The sequence below is a fragment of the Mus caroli genome, unplaced genomic scaffold (assembly GCF_978045245.1).
Source record: "Mus caroli unplaced genomic scaffold, Mus_caroli_1 scaffold_11, whole genome shotgun sequence".
In the NCBI taxonomy this organism is placed as follows: domain Eukaryota; kingdom Metazoa; phylum Chordata; class Mammalia; order Rodentia; family Muridae; genus Mus; species Mus caroli.
Window position 1 is genome coordinate 112,470,527 of NW_028227266.1, and position 17,263 is coordinate 112,487,789.

Sequence of the window (17,263 nt, forward strand, 5' to 3'; positions counted from 1 at the left end):
AAATTTTCAAGTGTGTACACATATCTTGGAGTACCTGCAGAAAACAGCAAAGCAAAAAGGGACCATTGTTAGAGGAGAGGTTAGGTAGAGGTAGAGCAACAGTGAGGGGACAGCAGGGTTCAAGTGCTCTGAATGGGAGAAATGTGTGTGGGGAATTAGCGATCTATCTAAAAAAAAACCTGTATTATGTGCTAAGTCTGTATGAATATGCAGACATAGTTTAAGTCTAAGAGCCAATGAAAACTCCCAACACCAGACATGAGAAGCCTTCCTTTGAATTATTGGCCAAAGTTGTCCAAGAGACTCCTGAAACATTACAGGTTATTGCTGTAGTCCTTATTTTGCCCCCTAGAGGAGGAAAGTAAGTCCCTATTGTGAATGCACAACACACTGTCAGGCACTAGGCCCAGGTAGACCCTTCACTGGAACTCATCTGAAAGCTCCCTCCCTGAGGAATAGTTTTCTCGGTACCACAAGGCCCCATACAGCTTTCAAGGAAAGGAGTCAACCAACATTCCCACCCCGCTGTGATGTCTATGAACCACAACAATGAGCAGAAGGACACAATAGCCCCAAGGATTCAGTAGTGCCATGCATACCGGGGCAGTCAGCAACAGCTCTCTAATTGAACTTAAAACCCATTCAACAAGAGGGAAATTGTGCCTGGTATTGGAAACCTAGCCAGCTTCCCACGGCCAGTGAAGTCCTGGAGCTTGGAGAAGAACCTATACCCACCACTTTACTAACCTAGCATAATCTTGAGTACATTCCAAATAATTGTCCTTATGTTCATATACGAATGTAGTCCCCTACCCCTCATCAAAGAAACTTCCCTTTGCAACAGTCAGAGACCAGTGTAGAAAACTGTAACTAATCAAATGCAGCGTCGTGGAGCCTAGTCCCAGTGCAGAAATGCAGCTACAGAGCCGCTCTTACACCTAAGCTAAGGCACAGGGAGTATTGCTGAAGAGGGGCAGGAAGTTTACCGTGCGTGGGAAAAGAGTTTATTATAACTTCAGAATGTCAACAATAGAGCCATCACATGACCCAGCAGTTCCATTCATAGCTGTACGAGCAAGACAAACACGTCTCTACAAAGACCTCTATGTGAGTGTTCCTGACTGCATTAGTTACAGCACAAAGCCATGGAAATACCTCTCGCCCACACATCTGTCAGCGAATGATTGGATATTCAAATCCATGCAGTAAATCCATGCAGTGGAATATGAAGAACCCATCATTAACAGCTCCACATTCTTATGATTGCATTTGAATAAAGTGACCTGATGAGGTAACTCCTAAGTGATGTACGGTCTGCAGCAACAGGAAGTGGATTAAAGATGGCCTAGGACGGGGAGAAGTGAGGAAATGGGGAACAGCTACTGCTAACGGGTGTGTGGGTGTTCACTGAGATGATAAAAATGTAAAAATTGTAACAATAGTTATACTACTCGGGGAATATTCTATAAACTACTGAGTTGTAATTTCATCTTCTTTTACTGTGATACTGGTGATAAATCCCAAGACCTCACACATGCAACACAGATATTCTACCACTGAGCTATACTCCAGCTTTGAAAGACACACTTCAGGCAATGAAGCATATATTGAAGTCTGTCTTGGTAATGCCCAAAGAAGATGTGCTCTGAACACCTAACTTTAATATATTATCCTCACCTGGGAACTGGGACTGCACTTACAGTACAGTTGCTTTTCCATCTCTGTCTTTCTTAGCCTGTAAATCTGAACCTTCCTCTAGTTTCTCTGTGCTCTTGGTGTGCTTTGTTCTTTTGGACACCCATGTCTTTGTTGTGTTTTTCTTCCATTTAATTTGCTAATCACACACAATTATTTAAAGTGTTTTAGAGCCTTCTTTCCACTTTTTGCTTCTTTTTTCTTTAAATTATGTATGTAAAGATGTTCTGTTAAGAATTAACTGCCTTTCATTTTGGCAACCACAAGGCAGAGACAAGTGGAGTTTGAGTTTGAGGCCAAACTGGTCTTTATAGGGAGTGGCAGGTCAGCTGTGGCTGCACACTAAGACCCTGTCTCAAAAAAAATTTCTAAAATACGTGTTTGAAGCTTAATGGTGAGGGTTGGAGTCTTGAATGGGATCTGTGTGGGAACTTATGCTGTGCTTGTATTTGCTATAAAGTGTATCTTTGCTAATGTTTTGAATAGGAGACTAAATATTTTTAAATAAATACCAAGGAAATAAATCCACAGGAAATGTGGTTTCCTGTGAAGGTTGTTGAAGGAGAGTGATTGGGAAGAAGGGAGAACAAGGAGAGACTAGAAGAGCACAAGGAGGAAAGTGAGGTTTGCAGCAAGGTGAAGGTGTAAAGTAAGCCCTTGCCCGTCTCCCAGCCCGGCCTAGGCCTAAGCCTTTGGAGGTTCCCCTTTCTCCTGCCCTCTCGTGGCTCCTGGAGATTCTTGTACTCTCCAGCGGTCGGTCTCAGTTGCTGCTGCTGCTCAGTGCTGTTGCCTGTGCCTCCCTTCCTTGCTCTGTGTTTTATTGCCTCACTATAGTTCCCTTCGAGCTCCTTTTCTCTTCCAAACTTCCTGTATGTTATTTATTGAGACAGGTTCTTCTGCCTTGATTGGTTTTGAACTCACTGATAGCTGAAACTTGCCTTCTTCCTGCATTCTGTCTCTCAAGTGCCAGGATTACAGGCATGCACCCACCACCAGGCTCACTTTGAGCTTTTTGTCTTACATTTTTTATTCCCATTTTCCTAATTTTTAGAAGAGTGTTGGTGTCAGGCTTTTTTCTTTTTCTTTTAGTGTTGCTGTGGGAACCCAGCTGGCTCTTCATGCAGTCTCACGTTCCTCACAGCCTTGTTATTCTGCTTTGTCCTCAAACCTAAACCCTTTGCTTCCTGTCTTTGGCCCGTCTGGACTGCTTCTGAGGAGTCAGCTTCCAGTTCCAGTGTTCCCGTGCATCTCATGCCCACACCTTACCTACTTCAGTGTCTGCTCAACGCTGTGGCAGGTCCTGTGTTGTAGATGAAGTGACCCGTGTCTTTCATCTGTAGATACATAAACTGTACTTGTTGGATCTGTTGGGGTTGGAGGTGAGGGTATGGTTTAGAAATTGTTTTATAAGGAGTTCCTAAGGGGTTTTTAGCTAAAAAATATATTTTTCTCTCCCCTCCCCCCTTCCCTCCCCTCCATAATATTTTTATTGATTATTTGGTAATTTCACACAGTGCACCTCAGTCACACTTGCTTCCCATTCCTCCCAGGTCCACCCTCCCACCCTTCTCCCCTCCCTCCAAAACCCAAAACCACAAGTCCAATTAGTGTTGCCCATGAAAGACATTTAGTTATTTCTTAAATAGGTATTGGCATTTCCAACATTTTCCTTTATAAGTAAGAAATGGCAAGATGTGGATCAAGACTTTACCAATGTTTTAGAAAATACAACTATGAAAGAAATGTAAAAGTAAGCCACAGATAAAAATTTGGCAGTTAAAACCCATGGAATTATGGTTCTCTTCCTTTCCCAAATATGTATCATGAATTTGAGAATAACTCAGAATAGTAGGTTAGAAAGTTAAAGAAAAAGCAAACTAAATACAGTAAAGCGTTGATGGCAAGATTTCGTTTATCCCATAGGAAGATCGATGTGAATGTAAATGCTTCAGGAAAGTAAGTCCCAGCATGGCGCACATTAGAAACTTAACGCAATCACTGTTTGAAGGTGGATCATTTTGGAAGCATGGTTCTGTTGTGTTTGATGAGATTACTCCTGCTACCTCCAGAAAAGGAGCTTTGTTGTTCCCTATTCCATCTCTTTCTCTTCTGTTTCTCTCTCTGTAAACATAGCAGTTTGAGGTTAGAATTTGGCGTTTACTTTTCTTGGAGAGAGTCCCAAAGATTGTCCTGGAGATTATGATGTAAATATTGCAAGTCTAGTTGAATATAAAAGTTAAAATTGTCTATAATGTACATACCAAATAAAGACGTTAGTTAAGTTTTTTTTCTGTTTTCAGTTAAGATGTTTTTGGATGACAGCATACTTGACTCCATGTCTGTAGCTCAGCATTTGTGGAGACCACAGCCACAGCGTGTGTCAACCATACACCAAGTTCCATCGTTCTTAAAATGAACACCGTGTTCTGATGATGGATCATGTTCTGATTGGGGAGTATGTTACTGTCACCTTAACAATGTAGTACAATAGCTGGCTTATATTGCATGTATGCTTACTACTCTGGAGATGACTGAAATTATATGTAAGGGCACATCTACCTGTTGGTATTTTTTTTCCTCCCTGCTTGTATTCCAAATTTCATTCTGTATTGAATATGCATTTTATTTCTAATAAATGTGTGTTTTGCTAGGCAGTGGTGGATCATGCCTTTAATCCCAGTACTTGGGAGGCAGAGGCAGAGGGATCTTGTGTCCAGTCTGGTCTACAGAGTGAGTTAGTTCCAGGATAGTCAGGACTAAATAGAGAAATCCTGTCTCGAAAAACAAACAAACAAACAAACAAAAACAAAACAACCCCCCTCCCAAAAAAAAAACAAACCCCAGAACAAACAGGAAAGGAAATGTGTTTTGTGGGTTTTTTGTTTTTATTTTTTTAAGCATTAGTTGAAGTGTGGAAGGAGTGTAGAAAGTTAGCAGACATGGTGCTGTGGGAGGCAGGTCGTTCAGGAGAGCCTCGCTGCAGGTGTGCCAGCAGCGCCCTTTCTTCAGCTCGGCTCTGCCTTTCATCTCCTTAGAGGAGTTTCACAAGCTCCTGAAAAATGTCCGAGTGGGTTTGTTACAAAGATGGAACTAGAAAAGGTTTTTTGCTGGACTTGGAGAAATCAATTTTATGAAATTGCTTTGTATGAGAGTTGTCTGTTTGTCAGCTAACTCCATACATAGAAAGGTCTGTATTTGACTTCTCATGAGGGAAGAGAGTGGCCTTTGAGTCTTCTTTTTTGAGTCACTTGTAGAAATAATAAGACAAAGCCCTAGATTCTTTTTTTCCAAGAGATGTGGTAAAGGAATTGTTTATGTTCATCTCTATCTAAAAACAATTTATTCTTTATTCCTAGATTAGAAATGATACTTGCCAAATTTGATGAAGTTCAGAATTCTGGCGGTATGATTTTGAGCGTCTGCAAAGGTAAGAGTAATTAAGTTCGTCAGCTCTTAAACATGTCTGAGATGACTCAGTGAAGTGTTGGATACAAGTTTGTTTTCAAGCCAAGTATGCATCTCTAATTTCAAAAGCTTTGTTTTTGTAGCTTATAAACTTAGCTAAGGTATAGCAGTGGACTCTTCTATCCTGGATCTACATCTTATCCGCATCACTGGAGTCGTGAAGGTTTCATAATGAGATTGTAGTATAAAGGGATAATGTTTCTGGCCTTACTTTTTGTCTTTGTACTTGAAGGTTGATAACCCTCTTGAGCTTGTTCCATGTGTGTAGTGTGTTCTTATAGTCAGAGTAATTATTTCATCTTGCTGCCTTTAGCAGACACTGTGGGGGGCAGTTGTCCCTTTTCCTCAGTGTGCCAAGTCTGAGAGACAGTACTGGTGAAGAAACAACGGGAATTGTGCTACAGTGGTCATCTTTGTCTGCTGAAATAGAATGAGTTTAGGGAGGTTTGGAATTAGTGTCTGTGTCCACAGATAAGTTGACATTTGATTTGTGATTCCTTTCTTTTTATAATGTTGATAAGTTGTGTTTGTAGTCTTATCAAATAGCATCTACCTATTCATTAGCCACATATGTGAAGAATATATTCTGTTCCTAAAGATGATACATTTTTTTTCCTCAAGTGGGAAAACAGCTTCATATTAGACAATGGGTTAGCTTGATAGAGTAACTGATATTGGAGGAAAGTTTGTTGTATGAAGTTAAAGCCATACAATAGGGAAACATCATTTAGGCTTTTCTCTCTGTGTTCACTTGAGGTCAGGGTTGGTTATATTGCAGGGAGTCAGGTGTGGTGACAATTTGGTGTTACGAAGGTCATGTGTACCTTAATTTAAACATAGGTCCCAAGCACACATTGACTTTGTTGGTACCAGTTCTCACTCAAACAGCTGTTTCTCACATCTCTTCTTTGAATAGAAGGTGTCTAAGAACGGCATCCTAACTGGTCTAGTCATTATCTTGGTTGGTGTCTGTGAAACCAGAACAGCAGGAAAAGGAAGAATTGTTAAATTTTGTAACTTGGGGTTTTCATAGCATGCTTGTGTGTGCCACATTGTTTGCTTATAACTAGAACATGCCTAGGTTATCTCACATTTACATCATTTTATGTAAGAAAGACGTGAGCATCCCTAGATTCCTGGAACCAGTCCTGTTACTATGGAGGGATGACTGTACAATGTTGTGTTGTTTTGTTTTTTTTTAAACAAAATATCAATTGTTCAATTTTACCAATGAAGACTGAGGAGCCAGTTGCTGGGATGAAAGCCTGCTACCTCAGAGAGGCAGAGAAAGCACCCAGCTGACCTTCCTCCTCAGCTGATGTCCTATCAGGAATGCCCCTCTCTCACGACATCTCAAAAAACCTTCTTCAAACTGAGTGTCCCTCCCTTCTACTTCCTGTGCATCTCCTATGTTTTTTTCTTTTTTCTTTTTTCTTTTTTTAAAAAATTATTTCATGTATTTGAGTACACTTTGACTATCTTCATACACACCAGAAGAGGGTATCGAATCCCATTACAGATGTTTGTGAACCACCATGTGGTTGCTGGGAATTGAACTCAGGACCTCTGGAAGAATAGTCAGTGCTCTTAACCTCTGAGCCATCTCTCCAGCCCTACATTTTTCTTTAATAAACTGATACTCACTTCCTGTGAACTAGTTGCTTGCTCCAACCCTTGACCCATGGTTGACTTTATTTAATCCTGTTTACGATATTCAAACAGAAAGCTCTTGGATTAAAGATGTGTGCTAAGGCTGAGCCACACCACAACTAGAAACAGGTTTTTCCAGTAAACAACACAATCTCTGGGTTCACAGTGTGATCAAATATCCTGCAATACAAAATGTCACTTGCTTAGCTGTAATTCTTGGCAAAAGGTTGATGCCAGTGAGGAGTCTGTGTCAGAATGGTGGTGTCTCCTGCCGGGCCTGGGATGTGCTGTCTGTAAGCATGAGGGAGGTCTCTGTCCCAGGGGGTCAGAGAACACCTGGCTCTTATGGAGTGTGGACAGGAGTGCATTAAACAGCACTCCCTTCAGTGACGCACGTGACAATCATGTATCTTCTCTGACACACCGGTCCTCAGTGTCTGAAACTGGGCTGCCCTGAGCTGTTCTCTCTCGGTTGGTAGCAGCCTCCTGAGTCTCTGGCTGAGCGGGGTCGGTGAATTGGGTGAAATAAGAATTACCAGGTGTCTGAGTTCCCCTCACCTCTCTTCCCACGTTCCCTTGGTATGTGAGGGTTGGAGCAGTTGGCTTCCTAAGGCTTGCCCGGCACACTTGTCTGACATAGGCAATGAAGGATACTGAGGCTCATTACTGAGCAGTATTTTCTGATGAGCAGCAGGTGAAAACCAAGAGTTTAGAAGAAGTCTGTGCGGGGCAATTTCACATCCAGAGTTTCAGAAATTGACTTGAATGCAGCAGAGAGGGGACTAATGCTCTCGGAAGACTTTGATGATGTATTGAAAGTTAGAGAGGGGGAGGGAGAAGGAGCGAGCCGGGGCAAGCATGCATGTATATGTACGTGTGCTGGTTCAGACTCTGAGCCTTGTTCATAACAGTAATGTACTCACCCTCTGAGCTGCTTCTTTAGCCCTATACTTGGGGTTTTCCTTGTTAAGATTTATTTTTATGGATAGTGTATTTTCCCTGCTTGTGTATGTGCTCACCACATGCGTGTGCAGCCCACAGAGGCCAGAAAAGGTCATCAGAGCCCCTGAAACTTGAGTTGCCGTGTGGGTTGCTGGAAACACCGGGATTCTTCTGCAAGAGCAGCGAGTGCTCTAAACGACTGAGTCAGTGCTGCTGTATTTTGTATTTTAAAGAAGGACCTCAGAGTAGGGACAGGAGAATCAGGAGTTCATCATCTTGAGCTATCAAAAACTTCACCTCAAAAATAAACAAAAAACAACTTTATTAATTTGAATCATTTTTAAATTCACTGATAAATTCTAGGTGGACTTACACTTGTTAAGAAAACTTGTTAACTGGACCTGGGGACTGGAGAGAAGGTTTAACTGTGACTTAGCAATTAAAGATTGCTTGCTACTTTTCAGAGGACCTGAATTTAATGCTCATCACCCATATCAGGTGTCTTACAAACTGCCTGTAACTCAAGTTCTAGGCTCTAGAATCTAGACTGGATCTGACACCCTCTTCAGGACTCCTTGGACACTGTACTTATAAATTGTCACTGAGGAACACATGCACACACATAATATAAAAAATAAATTGAAATGAGTAAATGAATGAATGAATTTCAGTGTGTCTGTCTGTCTCTCCCTCTCCCCCTCCCCATTCCGTTTGCCTCCTCCCCACCCCCTCTCACTGACCTAGTCTAGGCCAGGCCAGAGACCAGCAAATTCTGTGCTGCCGACTCCCAGTACAGAACATCGCCATTGCTGTCGCTTATCTCTCTTTTGCTCTCCACTTTTGGAAGTCTGTGATCTGGATGACATTGTTTTTTGGATTTCAGGGTTATATTGTCCAGAAACAATCCTGTTTGTGTTCTGCTTCATGTGTTCGTGTTCTCCCCACAACCCCTTGTACCTCCCTGCCCCCCCCCCCCCATCCCCTATCCCTTATAGCTACTCACATGGCCCTAGCTGGCTTATAGCTCTTTGTAGAAGGCCTTGATTTGTACCTCACATGATTTAGAACTAGACACGTGCCCAGTCCTGGCTCTGTTCTCTTCCTAACCTGTCTCTTCCTCAGTTCCAGTCGTCCACAAGTTGCAGCGTGACTTGATTTCCTCTTCTTATTAATCAGTCGTTTCTAACTCTGATACATGGACTGTGTCCTGCTTGCTTGCTTTTTCCACCTTCACTATCAATACTTTAGGTCTCCTTTAGTGTTTCCTGGAACCACTGTAGGAGACTTATGTTCCTTGTGAAACATACATAGTGTGCTCACAGTTAGCAATGGGGAAGATACAGGTATTCCTGCTTTGTGAAATTTGCATTTTTCCTAAAGACCTTGCTGCCAAATGGGAAATCATTAAATGAAAAAAAATATTTCCACTTTTATTAATGAGAAAAGTTATGGTAACTCAGGATACTTGAATAATTTGTATGTATGTAATTATATATATATATATATATATATATATATATATATATATATATGTGTGTGTGTGTGTGTGTATATATATATATATATATATATATAATTTATTTATTTGTTGGTGATACTTTGAGAAGTCCACTCCCATGCTTTCAGGTGTGTCTTTCTTCCCAAGCAACTTTTTTTGTCTAGTAACACTTCTGTTTTAAAATCTATATTTAATACTTCTATAAAGATTTCAACTCTGCTTCATTTTATATATACCCCAACAGATGAATTAGGCTGCCATCAGCTCCTTGTGGGGCTGTGGGAGCAGGGGCTCAAGGTCAGGGCTTGTCTGAGAAATGCAAACTGGGGGCTGGGGCTCGAGCTCAGTGAGAGTGTCCCCTGTATCCAGAGCTGTCAGTCCAGTACCCAGGAGCGCTAAAGCGGTTGTTAGCCGAGCAATGGGAATATTTTTATAGGCCACACTCACTAGGAAGACCAGACGTTTGTAGAAAAATGTAATTTAGTGATGAAAGTTAATTCAGCTTTTATTTCTGTACATTTTTTTGTCCCACAGAGTTTTCCACTCTCTGCTGATTTTTTAATCACATATTCAAACTAAAGGAGTAAAATTACCGAGATCAGAAATATTTTAGGACAAAATAAGTGTTCACTGTGAAGATGTGGGGAAATGGGTCATTTGCATAGTGGGATGATGCTACCTCTTCTTTCTTACATGGTGTCCCTACCTAAGGGATAATATCTTGGGTTTTTCAGAGATAGCTTGAGTTTTAAATTTGTTCCACGTGGTAGTCTGTGACCAGAAACTATAGCAATTATAGCAAACAATGTCTTTGTCTGAGACTGCAATAATAGAACAGCAAGTCTAGTGATTTAGAGTGTTTGTGATGAAAAATATAAGCAATAAACCCAGGGGATTGATGTAAAGAGTCACCATCTTGAGTGGTCATTATGAGAAGAAAATAGAATACTGAAACTATAAGTAATTCAGTGATGTTAAGTCAGTTTCTCTCAAGAGAAGTATCATATTTTAGTTGAAACTTGATAGCTTAGAATAACCAGTCAAAGAATAGTTGTCAGGTAGAAAAAAAAATAATGACTATGAAAGCCCAGAGGTGAGAAGGACTTGATTGATTGTAAAACAAAGAGAGACCAGGGCTTCCTGGAGCTCAGTCAGGAGAGGAGACCATGTTTGTGGTATGTTGAACCCGTGAGAGAATTGTGCAGCCAGTGTCTGATAGATCAGGAGAGCCTTTGATAGGCTCCTAGAGGTAGAGAAGTCGGAGCCCATGCAGCGTTTTGGTCTAGAACAGGACATGTACATGGGGTGGCATGGAGTGACACTGTTTTCTTGGCTTGACTGTTCAGAGAAAGCCTGTTTTTGTTGTTCTTTGTGTGGGTCCTGGTGTATGGTTGTACATTATTCTTTTGTTTCACCTTTGGTTTCTTCCATAATTGCCATTGCAGTGCAGTGCTCTTGACTGAAGCTCTGATTAAATTCTTTGACTTTTAAAAGAACTAGTTGAGCAGAGTCAAGAACACTAAATAATATCATCCGATTTGGACATATGTCATTTGGTTTAGAAAATAGTGAGATATGCACATTTGTTTTTTTCTGGGGATTTTAAGAAGCTGGACTTTAATTTTCATGTTACAAAAAAGCAAATTGGCAGAGTCCTTAAGTACACAAGAATTAACTTCACTGTTAGAAGGAAAATGGAATGAAAAATAAGCATATTGTGTCTGGAAGGAGCCAACACCAGTCGGAGGAAAAGACTAAATTGTGGTGCTCTGTGCTTGTGGCAGGACCTGGTGTTGTCATGGAGCTTTCTAGACAATCTCCTAGTATCCTAACAGAGATGTAAACACTAACCTTGCTGTTGGCTGCAACTGTTTCTTTTTCCTTCATTGTGAAAACACTGTTTTGTCTGATGTGCTTGTAGGACCAAGTACAGTTTGCCTTATAATCACAGTAGAGTCATTTCCAGGTTCTCTGACTCAATTACCAGGAAGAGAATTATTTATCTCAGAGGCTGACAGTAAAGGAAAGCATAGGACTTAGACTTTAAAATTACTGTGGCATTCAGCTTATGTGAGGCTGCAGCATAACTCCCAATCTAGTCTCGTGTATTTTCATAGCATGCTCTTTGGTAGTGAGCAGAGAAGCACTTCTCCTAGGTTGATTTAAGAACATGTCTCTCTGTGGCCATGAGCCCCAAGGCCTTCTCAGAGCTTGGTAATCCTGTGATGTCTCTGCAGCCTGGATAGAGGGTGCTTAGCTCCCCTGCAGCTGCGCACTGGCAAGTTCTGTCTTCACCAGAAGCAAGCTTTGTTCCGTGTGGCCCTACTGTCCGTGCACAGAGCTGCCTTTGATGGGCTGTCTTTGACGTGATTTGTTTACGGCAGCCAGAACCAGAACGCTTCCTGCATAATGAGAGCAGTTAAATCATGGAAACTGGGCTATTCCTGTTTGTGCACTTGTAGCGTGCTTCTGTTGTAAATATTAAAAGGTAATGACCAAAGGATGAAAACCTTTTTTAAAAGGTGCAAACCAGCTAATCCATCAGATCATGTGATTGCTACTGATTACATGGATATCTTTAGGGAAGCAGAAAATGATTGCTGAACACATGCCTTGTGTTTTGATGATTGCATTAAAAGTCCCCGAGTGGGATGACATTTATTGGCTCCCAGAGCTTTTCTTAGATTAAATTTCAGGCATCCGTTACAAGGAGAAATATCACAACGTGTACCTAACAGCATATGTGCAGCTAAAGAATAATTTTGATCAAGCCCTGCTAGGGTCCGCTACAAAAACGAGGGTTTTCAGCAAGACCCCAGACTTTTATTTTGAAGTGGAGTAGCAGCTGTTGGCTATTGCGGTGCAGAGCTGCAGCGCGGCCTGGGTCACACAGTGCTCCCGGTGCCTGTAGGCTGCAGGCCGAGCCCAGTGGCGCAGGCACTAAGCTACACATATTTTGCTGTGATATTTGACCTTTTGGTTTGAGAGAGCTCCCTGGACCATCTGAATGGCTATGGGAGATGGTGAGTATGATTTCTTTTTCTTGTTGTGCTATGTTAAACACTTGGTTTTAGGGTGATGATTGTTTGCTATGTGAGAGATGTATTTCCCCTCAGAATGAAGGACATTTACGTGCTTGTGTGTATTTTTGCTGTATATGGTTTTTTTGTTTTTTGTTTTTTTGTTTTTTGGTGTCTTTCTCTTGATGTGTCAGTGTGGGGTCTGGCGAACATAAGGTGGGATTTAGCTTGCAACCCTAGCACGGCTTTTTCAGTCTTTGGTATTGGGTCACGAAAGGGTAGTGGAAGGGTCAGGGAATGTGTACAGGAGCTGTGGAGGGAGAATGTGGCCTTTGGAGCAATGGCAGATTTAGGCAGGGAGGTTTGATTAGCTAGCTTGACATCTTTCCTGTTGTATTTGACAGAATTTCAATTCCGTGGTAATAAAATACTTAGAGAAGCAAAATGGCTTGCCATGGATACTGTACTAATTAGTATGCTTGTGGTTTGTCAGTGTCTCTAGTAAACATTCTTTAAGAAATTTATATAGGACATAATTTGATCACACATTGCCTTTGTTAGTGTTTTGGTAAGGACAATCTTAAAAACACCTATTTCGATAGTATTTAATACTTTTCAGAGGCACTTTCATATACTTTATATACATTGTCTCATCAGGCACAAATGACCAGTGAACTACACAGATATTTGGTGTTTCCATTTCACAGATTAGGAAACTAAGACCTGCTGAAAGGTGTGTTCCAGGTCAGGGCACAGAGCAAACTGGGTATCAGCTATTGTCCTTCTTAACACTGTTTGTGCTTTTTATTAAGATGCTTTGAGATATGTTTCATAATAGCATCATTATCAGAGATGTGTACAGAGGGACTGTAAGGTTCTACAGTGTTTTTTCTCTTTTCTGTTTCTCTTTTTTTTTCTGGTGTATATCTGTGTGTCTATTTCTGTGTGTCTAGGTTCTTAATGATTCCTTGCTTGGATTTTTAGGTTTTAAGTCTTAATGTCAGTCTTCCTATGATTAGATTATGACCTCTGTCCTCCAAGAGTTGGTTCTCTTGGCAGTATTAGGAATAGGTTGCAAACTTACCAAGTTGCTGTTATTGATAGCCATTTAAAGTATTTTATGTACATTTAAATAGAAATGTGATACTACATTTTGTATTACACATTGTTATGAGTGATTTTGAGAATTTATGTAACTTTTATATGGTCTTACGTAAATAACTTGGATATACTTTATTAATTAAAGTAAAAACATTAAACTAATTTCTCACATACTTAAGAGCATTTCCAAGTTTCTTAGGAAGATTAAACAACGAAAATGTTTAATTTTTAGGCAACTGAATGTTGCATTTGCTTTGAACCATGTCTAGGTTTTATTTTATTTTTTTCTACCTATTTTTGGCTGTCCATATATGTTTACTTGGTTTTTATTTTCTAAATAATACATAAATTCAGACAGGTTAGGAATGTATTGATTTTGTTTTTCATTCAAAGTAATGACCTCTTGTAAAGTTTCCAACTAATTTTCTTTCTTAAAATAGTAACGTTTTTGTTGGGTTAAAATATACCTTTTAAAACAAACCTTAAAAGTCTGAATAATAAAGAAAGGCAGTAGGCTGTCAGAGTGAATAGTTTTAACATTTGGTATGATTACTGAGTGTGATGAGTTTCTCACATACAATTTGAGTGTGTGAACACCATGCACAATCTCATTGCTCTATTCCTATTTGCACATTTAGAAATTTTAACTATGAATGTAGTGTCAATATCATCTTTTAAAAATTGAAATGATCATATTACAAAAACTCTGTAAACTTGTTTATACTTCATGCAGTGAGGTCTCCTGCCTTTTATATGCTTTAACATAAATATGCTTTCATATATAAACCTTCAAACAAATTCTGTGCTGATTGCTGTTTATTTGTGTTAGGCGTGGGGACTGGGGAATGGAGCCCAGGGCCTCACTTCCTCTGTGCAGTATTTTACTGCTGAGGCACATCCCTTGAAAGCAGTCATTCTGAATATACTTTTGACATTTGCTATATCTGCTCATCACATGAAGTATGTTACTATCATGCTGTCATGTGTTATTCTGCCTCTTCTGTGTAAACTGTTGCATGGTCTTCCACTATATACATTACAGTATAACCATTTCACGTTCAGTAAAAGTTTACATCCTTTGCCATGTATAATTTTTCCTAAGTTGGTCTGGGACAGACACTTTTACCCAGGCTGTTTATGTGAGTACAGAGATGTGCATTTTTTCTCCAAATACTCTGTAAGTAGCATTTTAGAACTTAAAGTCTTGCTTTAAATTGTGTTAGCTGTAACAATATTCCAAAAATACGTTATTATATACATTCCAACAGTAGTACCTACTAGCCAATATTCTTTTCAGTTCATTGCTTGCTATTATTACTTGTTTAAACAATTTTCCAATCATATCTATCAGTGAAAAGTATCTCAGACATTATCCAACATAGCTGCTTTCTGGTAACCCTAGTCATCTTCATATGACTTGTGTGTGTGTGTGTGTGTGTGTGTGTGTGTGTGTGTGTGTGTCTTAGCCGCCTTTTGGTTTGCTTTATTTATTTGATTTGCTTACTTATACAGGTGTATGTGAAAGCCAGAGGTTAGTGCCTTTCTTCATTACTCTTGCGTATTTTCTAAGACAGTATTTCTCAGTCAGCTTGGACTTCACTGTTTAGCTAGGCTGATTGGCCAGGAAGCCTGTGGGATCTATCCATTGCAGCCATCCAGAGATAGCAATGAAGCTTTAGATATGGTTTGCTGTGTGCCATGCTCAGCTCTTTTGTGGGTGCTGAGTGCTTAGTATTTGTACAATAAACATTTACTTTACCCACGGAGCCATCTCCCTAGTCTCACCTTGTGGCATCTTTGACCAAATCATTTGACTTTTTATTTGTTTATGGTTGATTTTTAGATATTCCAGTGATGTCATTGGTGGTTTTATTTTAAGGTCAATTCAGATTTATGAGGTCCTGGAATGACTTACTGCTTGGTGAATTCTTGGGGGTAGATTTTGGATGTTTTTAACTTTAGTTGTCTCATTCTTAATTCCAAAGCATAAAACCAAACATTTCAGTAATTATGTAATATTATGCTCTAGGCAGTCAAATCAGAGAGGGTTAATTAAAAACCTGTAGGATTATTATGTGGTACTGACGCCTGCATTTGGCCGCAGAAGCATGAGAAAGGAATTTGGCCTTTTGTTGTTCCTGCAGAATGGCTGGAAAGAAATAAGGTTTTGTTACAAATGGACTTTTCCTAATTTTTTTATATTTCAATATAGTCTATTCAAAAATTAATATTTTAAGAATATACACAACTGGACCAGGCATGGTGGCAAACTTTAACCCCAGCACTCAGGAGGAAAACGCTTTGTGATCTCAAGGCCAGCTTGGTCTATATAGTGAGTTCTAAACCTCCTAGGGCAATGTAGTGAGATCCTATCTTCTTTTTAAAGAAAAAAAAAGAAAGCACTTTTAGGGATCACCCTTCCATGACATCCTTTCGCTTCTAGGATCACATGTAACTCGTCTAAAATTTAGTTTAAGAGGAATAGAACACTGATGCTGAAAAGATCCTTCTTCCTTGCTCTTGAACTTTTTTTTTTTTTTATGACACACTAGGATTGTATGATGTAAATCACAGGGGAGAAACCTGCCTTTTACTTGATGGTGTAAGGCCAGTATTTTCTACTAAAATCAATGATAGGATAAAAAAATAAATGTATGGAGAGAAAGTAAATTACAAGGATCAAAAAAGTGGATGGTCCTGAGACTCAGGAAAGCCAGTGCTGTGCAGAACATTCCAAGAAGAGACACCGTTTCAGGGAGTATTCAAAGGGCCACGTGACACAGTCACACCTCTTTCTGCTCTGTTGACTGACTTTCCCATTCTATCCATGCCCTAAAACAGCAGCATTAGCATTACTGTGAGGCAGAAGACAGTAAGTAGGGGTCGCTAAGATTCAAAGTAGCAAGCGGGCTAAAAAGAAAAAGCACCCTTAAAGTAGCCACTGCTGGCCTTAGCCAGCCGGCCAGGGTGCGGCACAGCTCTGTGCAACACACCACAGAGTTCCTAAGGCAGTCCCGGCTTACCTGTTGGATGCCAGGAGCAACACGATTTCAAAGTTGACATTGGTAATGAACTTTACTCTTGAAAGGTTTATATATCTTCTTTGTATTTGTAGAATGATACGGTTTGATCCTCTTAACAACTACTGGCTTGAAAATTTGTGACAGATTTCTGACTTTTATGAACCTTGTTTACTATTTACTTTAGTATATTTCATGACATGTTACTTTATTAATGCCAGGTACGGTTCAAATTGTGATTATCTCTTGCTTGAATTATTGAAGGTCTTAAATCTTTAAAGAAAACCTTCCTCCTATTATTCAAAGGGAAAAAAGCTAGCATAGACTTTTAAATATATCTTAAATTGTTCAGTTATATCTTTTTTGTTTGTTTGTTTGTTTGTTTGTTTGTTTTTCAAGACAGGGTTTCTCTGTGTAGGCCTGGCTGTCCTGGAACTCACTCTGTAGACCAGGCTGGCCTCGAACTCAGAAATCTACTTGCCTCTGCCTCCCAAGTGCTGGGATTGAAGGCATATGCTATGACGGTTGGGCAAATTAAAGGCTTTGTTGTTGTTGTCTTGTTTTGTTTATTTTACTAGGTTTTATTTCTAAAGGTTTTTGATTTTAGCTCAGGGAAGCAGTCTGTTGTTCTTATATTTGTGTATATGTATGTTGTACTTGTGTGTGAGTGCATGAGTGCATACATAGATGACATGACCAGAGGTTACTCACTGTTGAGTGTCTTTCTCTGTTGCGCTCCACCTTATTTTTTTCTCACCGAACCTAGAACCCCCATTTTGGGTAGGCTGACATGTGAGCTACAGAGAGAATTCTTCCTATCTGGGATTACAGAGACTGCCACTGTGTCCAACTGTGTAGGTGGCTCCTGCAGA

General features: G+C 40.1%; 1 protein-coding gene across 24 annotated transcripts in view; it reads left to right on the plus strand.

The window, feature by feature from the left end:
* Positions 1-17,263, plus strand: part of Clasp2 (cytoplasmic linker associated protein 2) — a 172,765-nt gene that overhangs the window by 39,845 nt on the left and 115,657 nt on the right. For 23 of the 24 annotated variants that reach the window (XM_085828098.1, XM_085828101.1, XM_085828103.1 and 20 more), the window contains one exon: positions 5,052-5,122. In XM_085828098.1, coding sequence (XP_085684224.1) covers positions 5,052-5,122 — 71 coding nt within the window. Of the gene's footprint in view, positions 1-5,051; positions 5,123-11,623; positions 12,274-17,263 lie in introns of those variants that run through there. The other variant, XM_085828118.1, reaches the window with a different exon arrangement.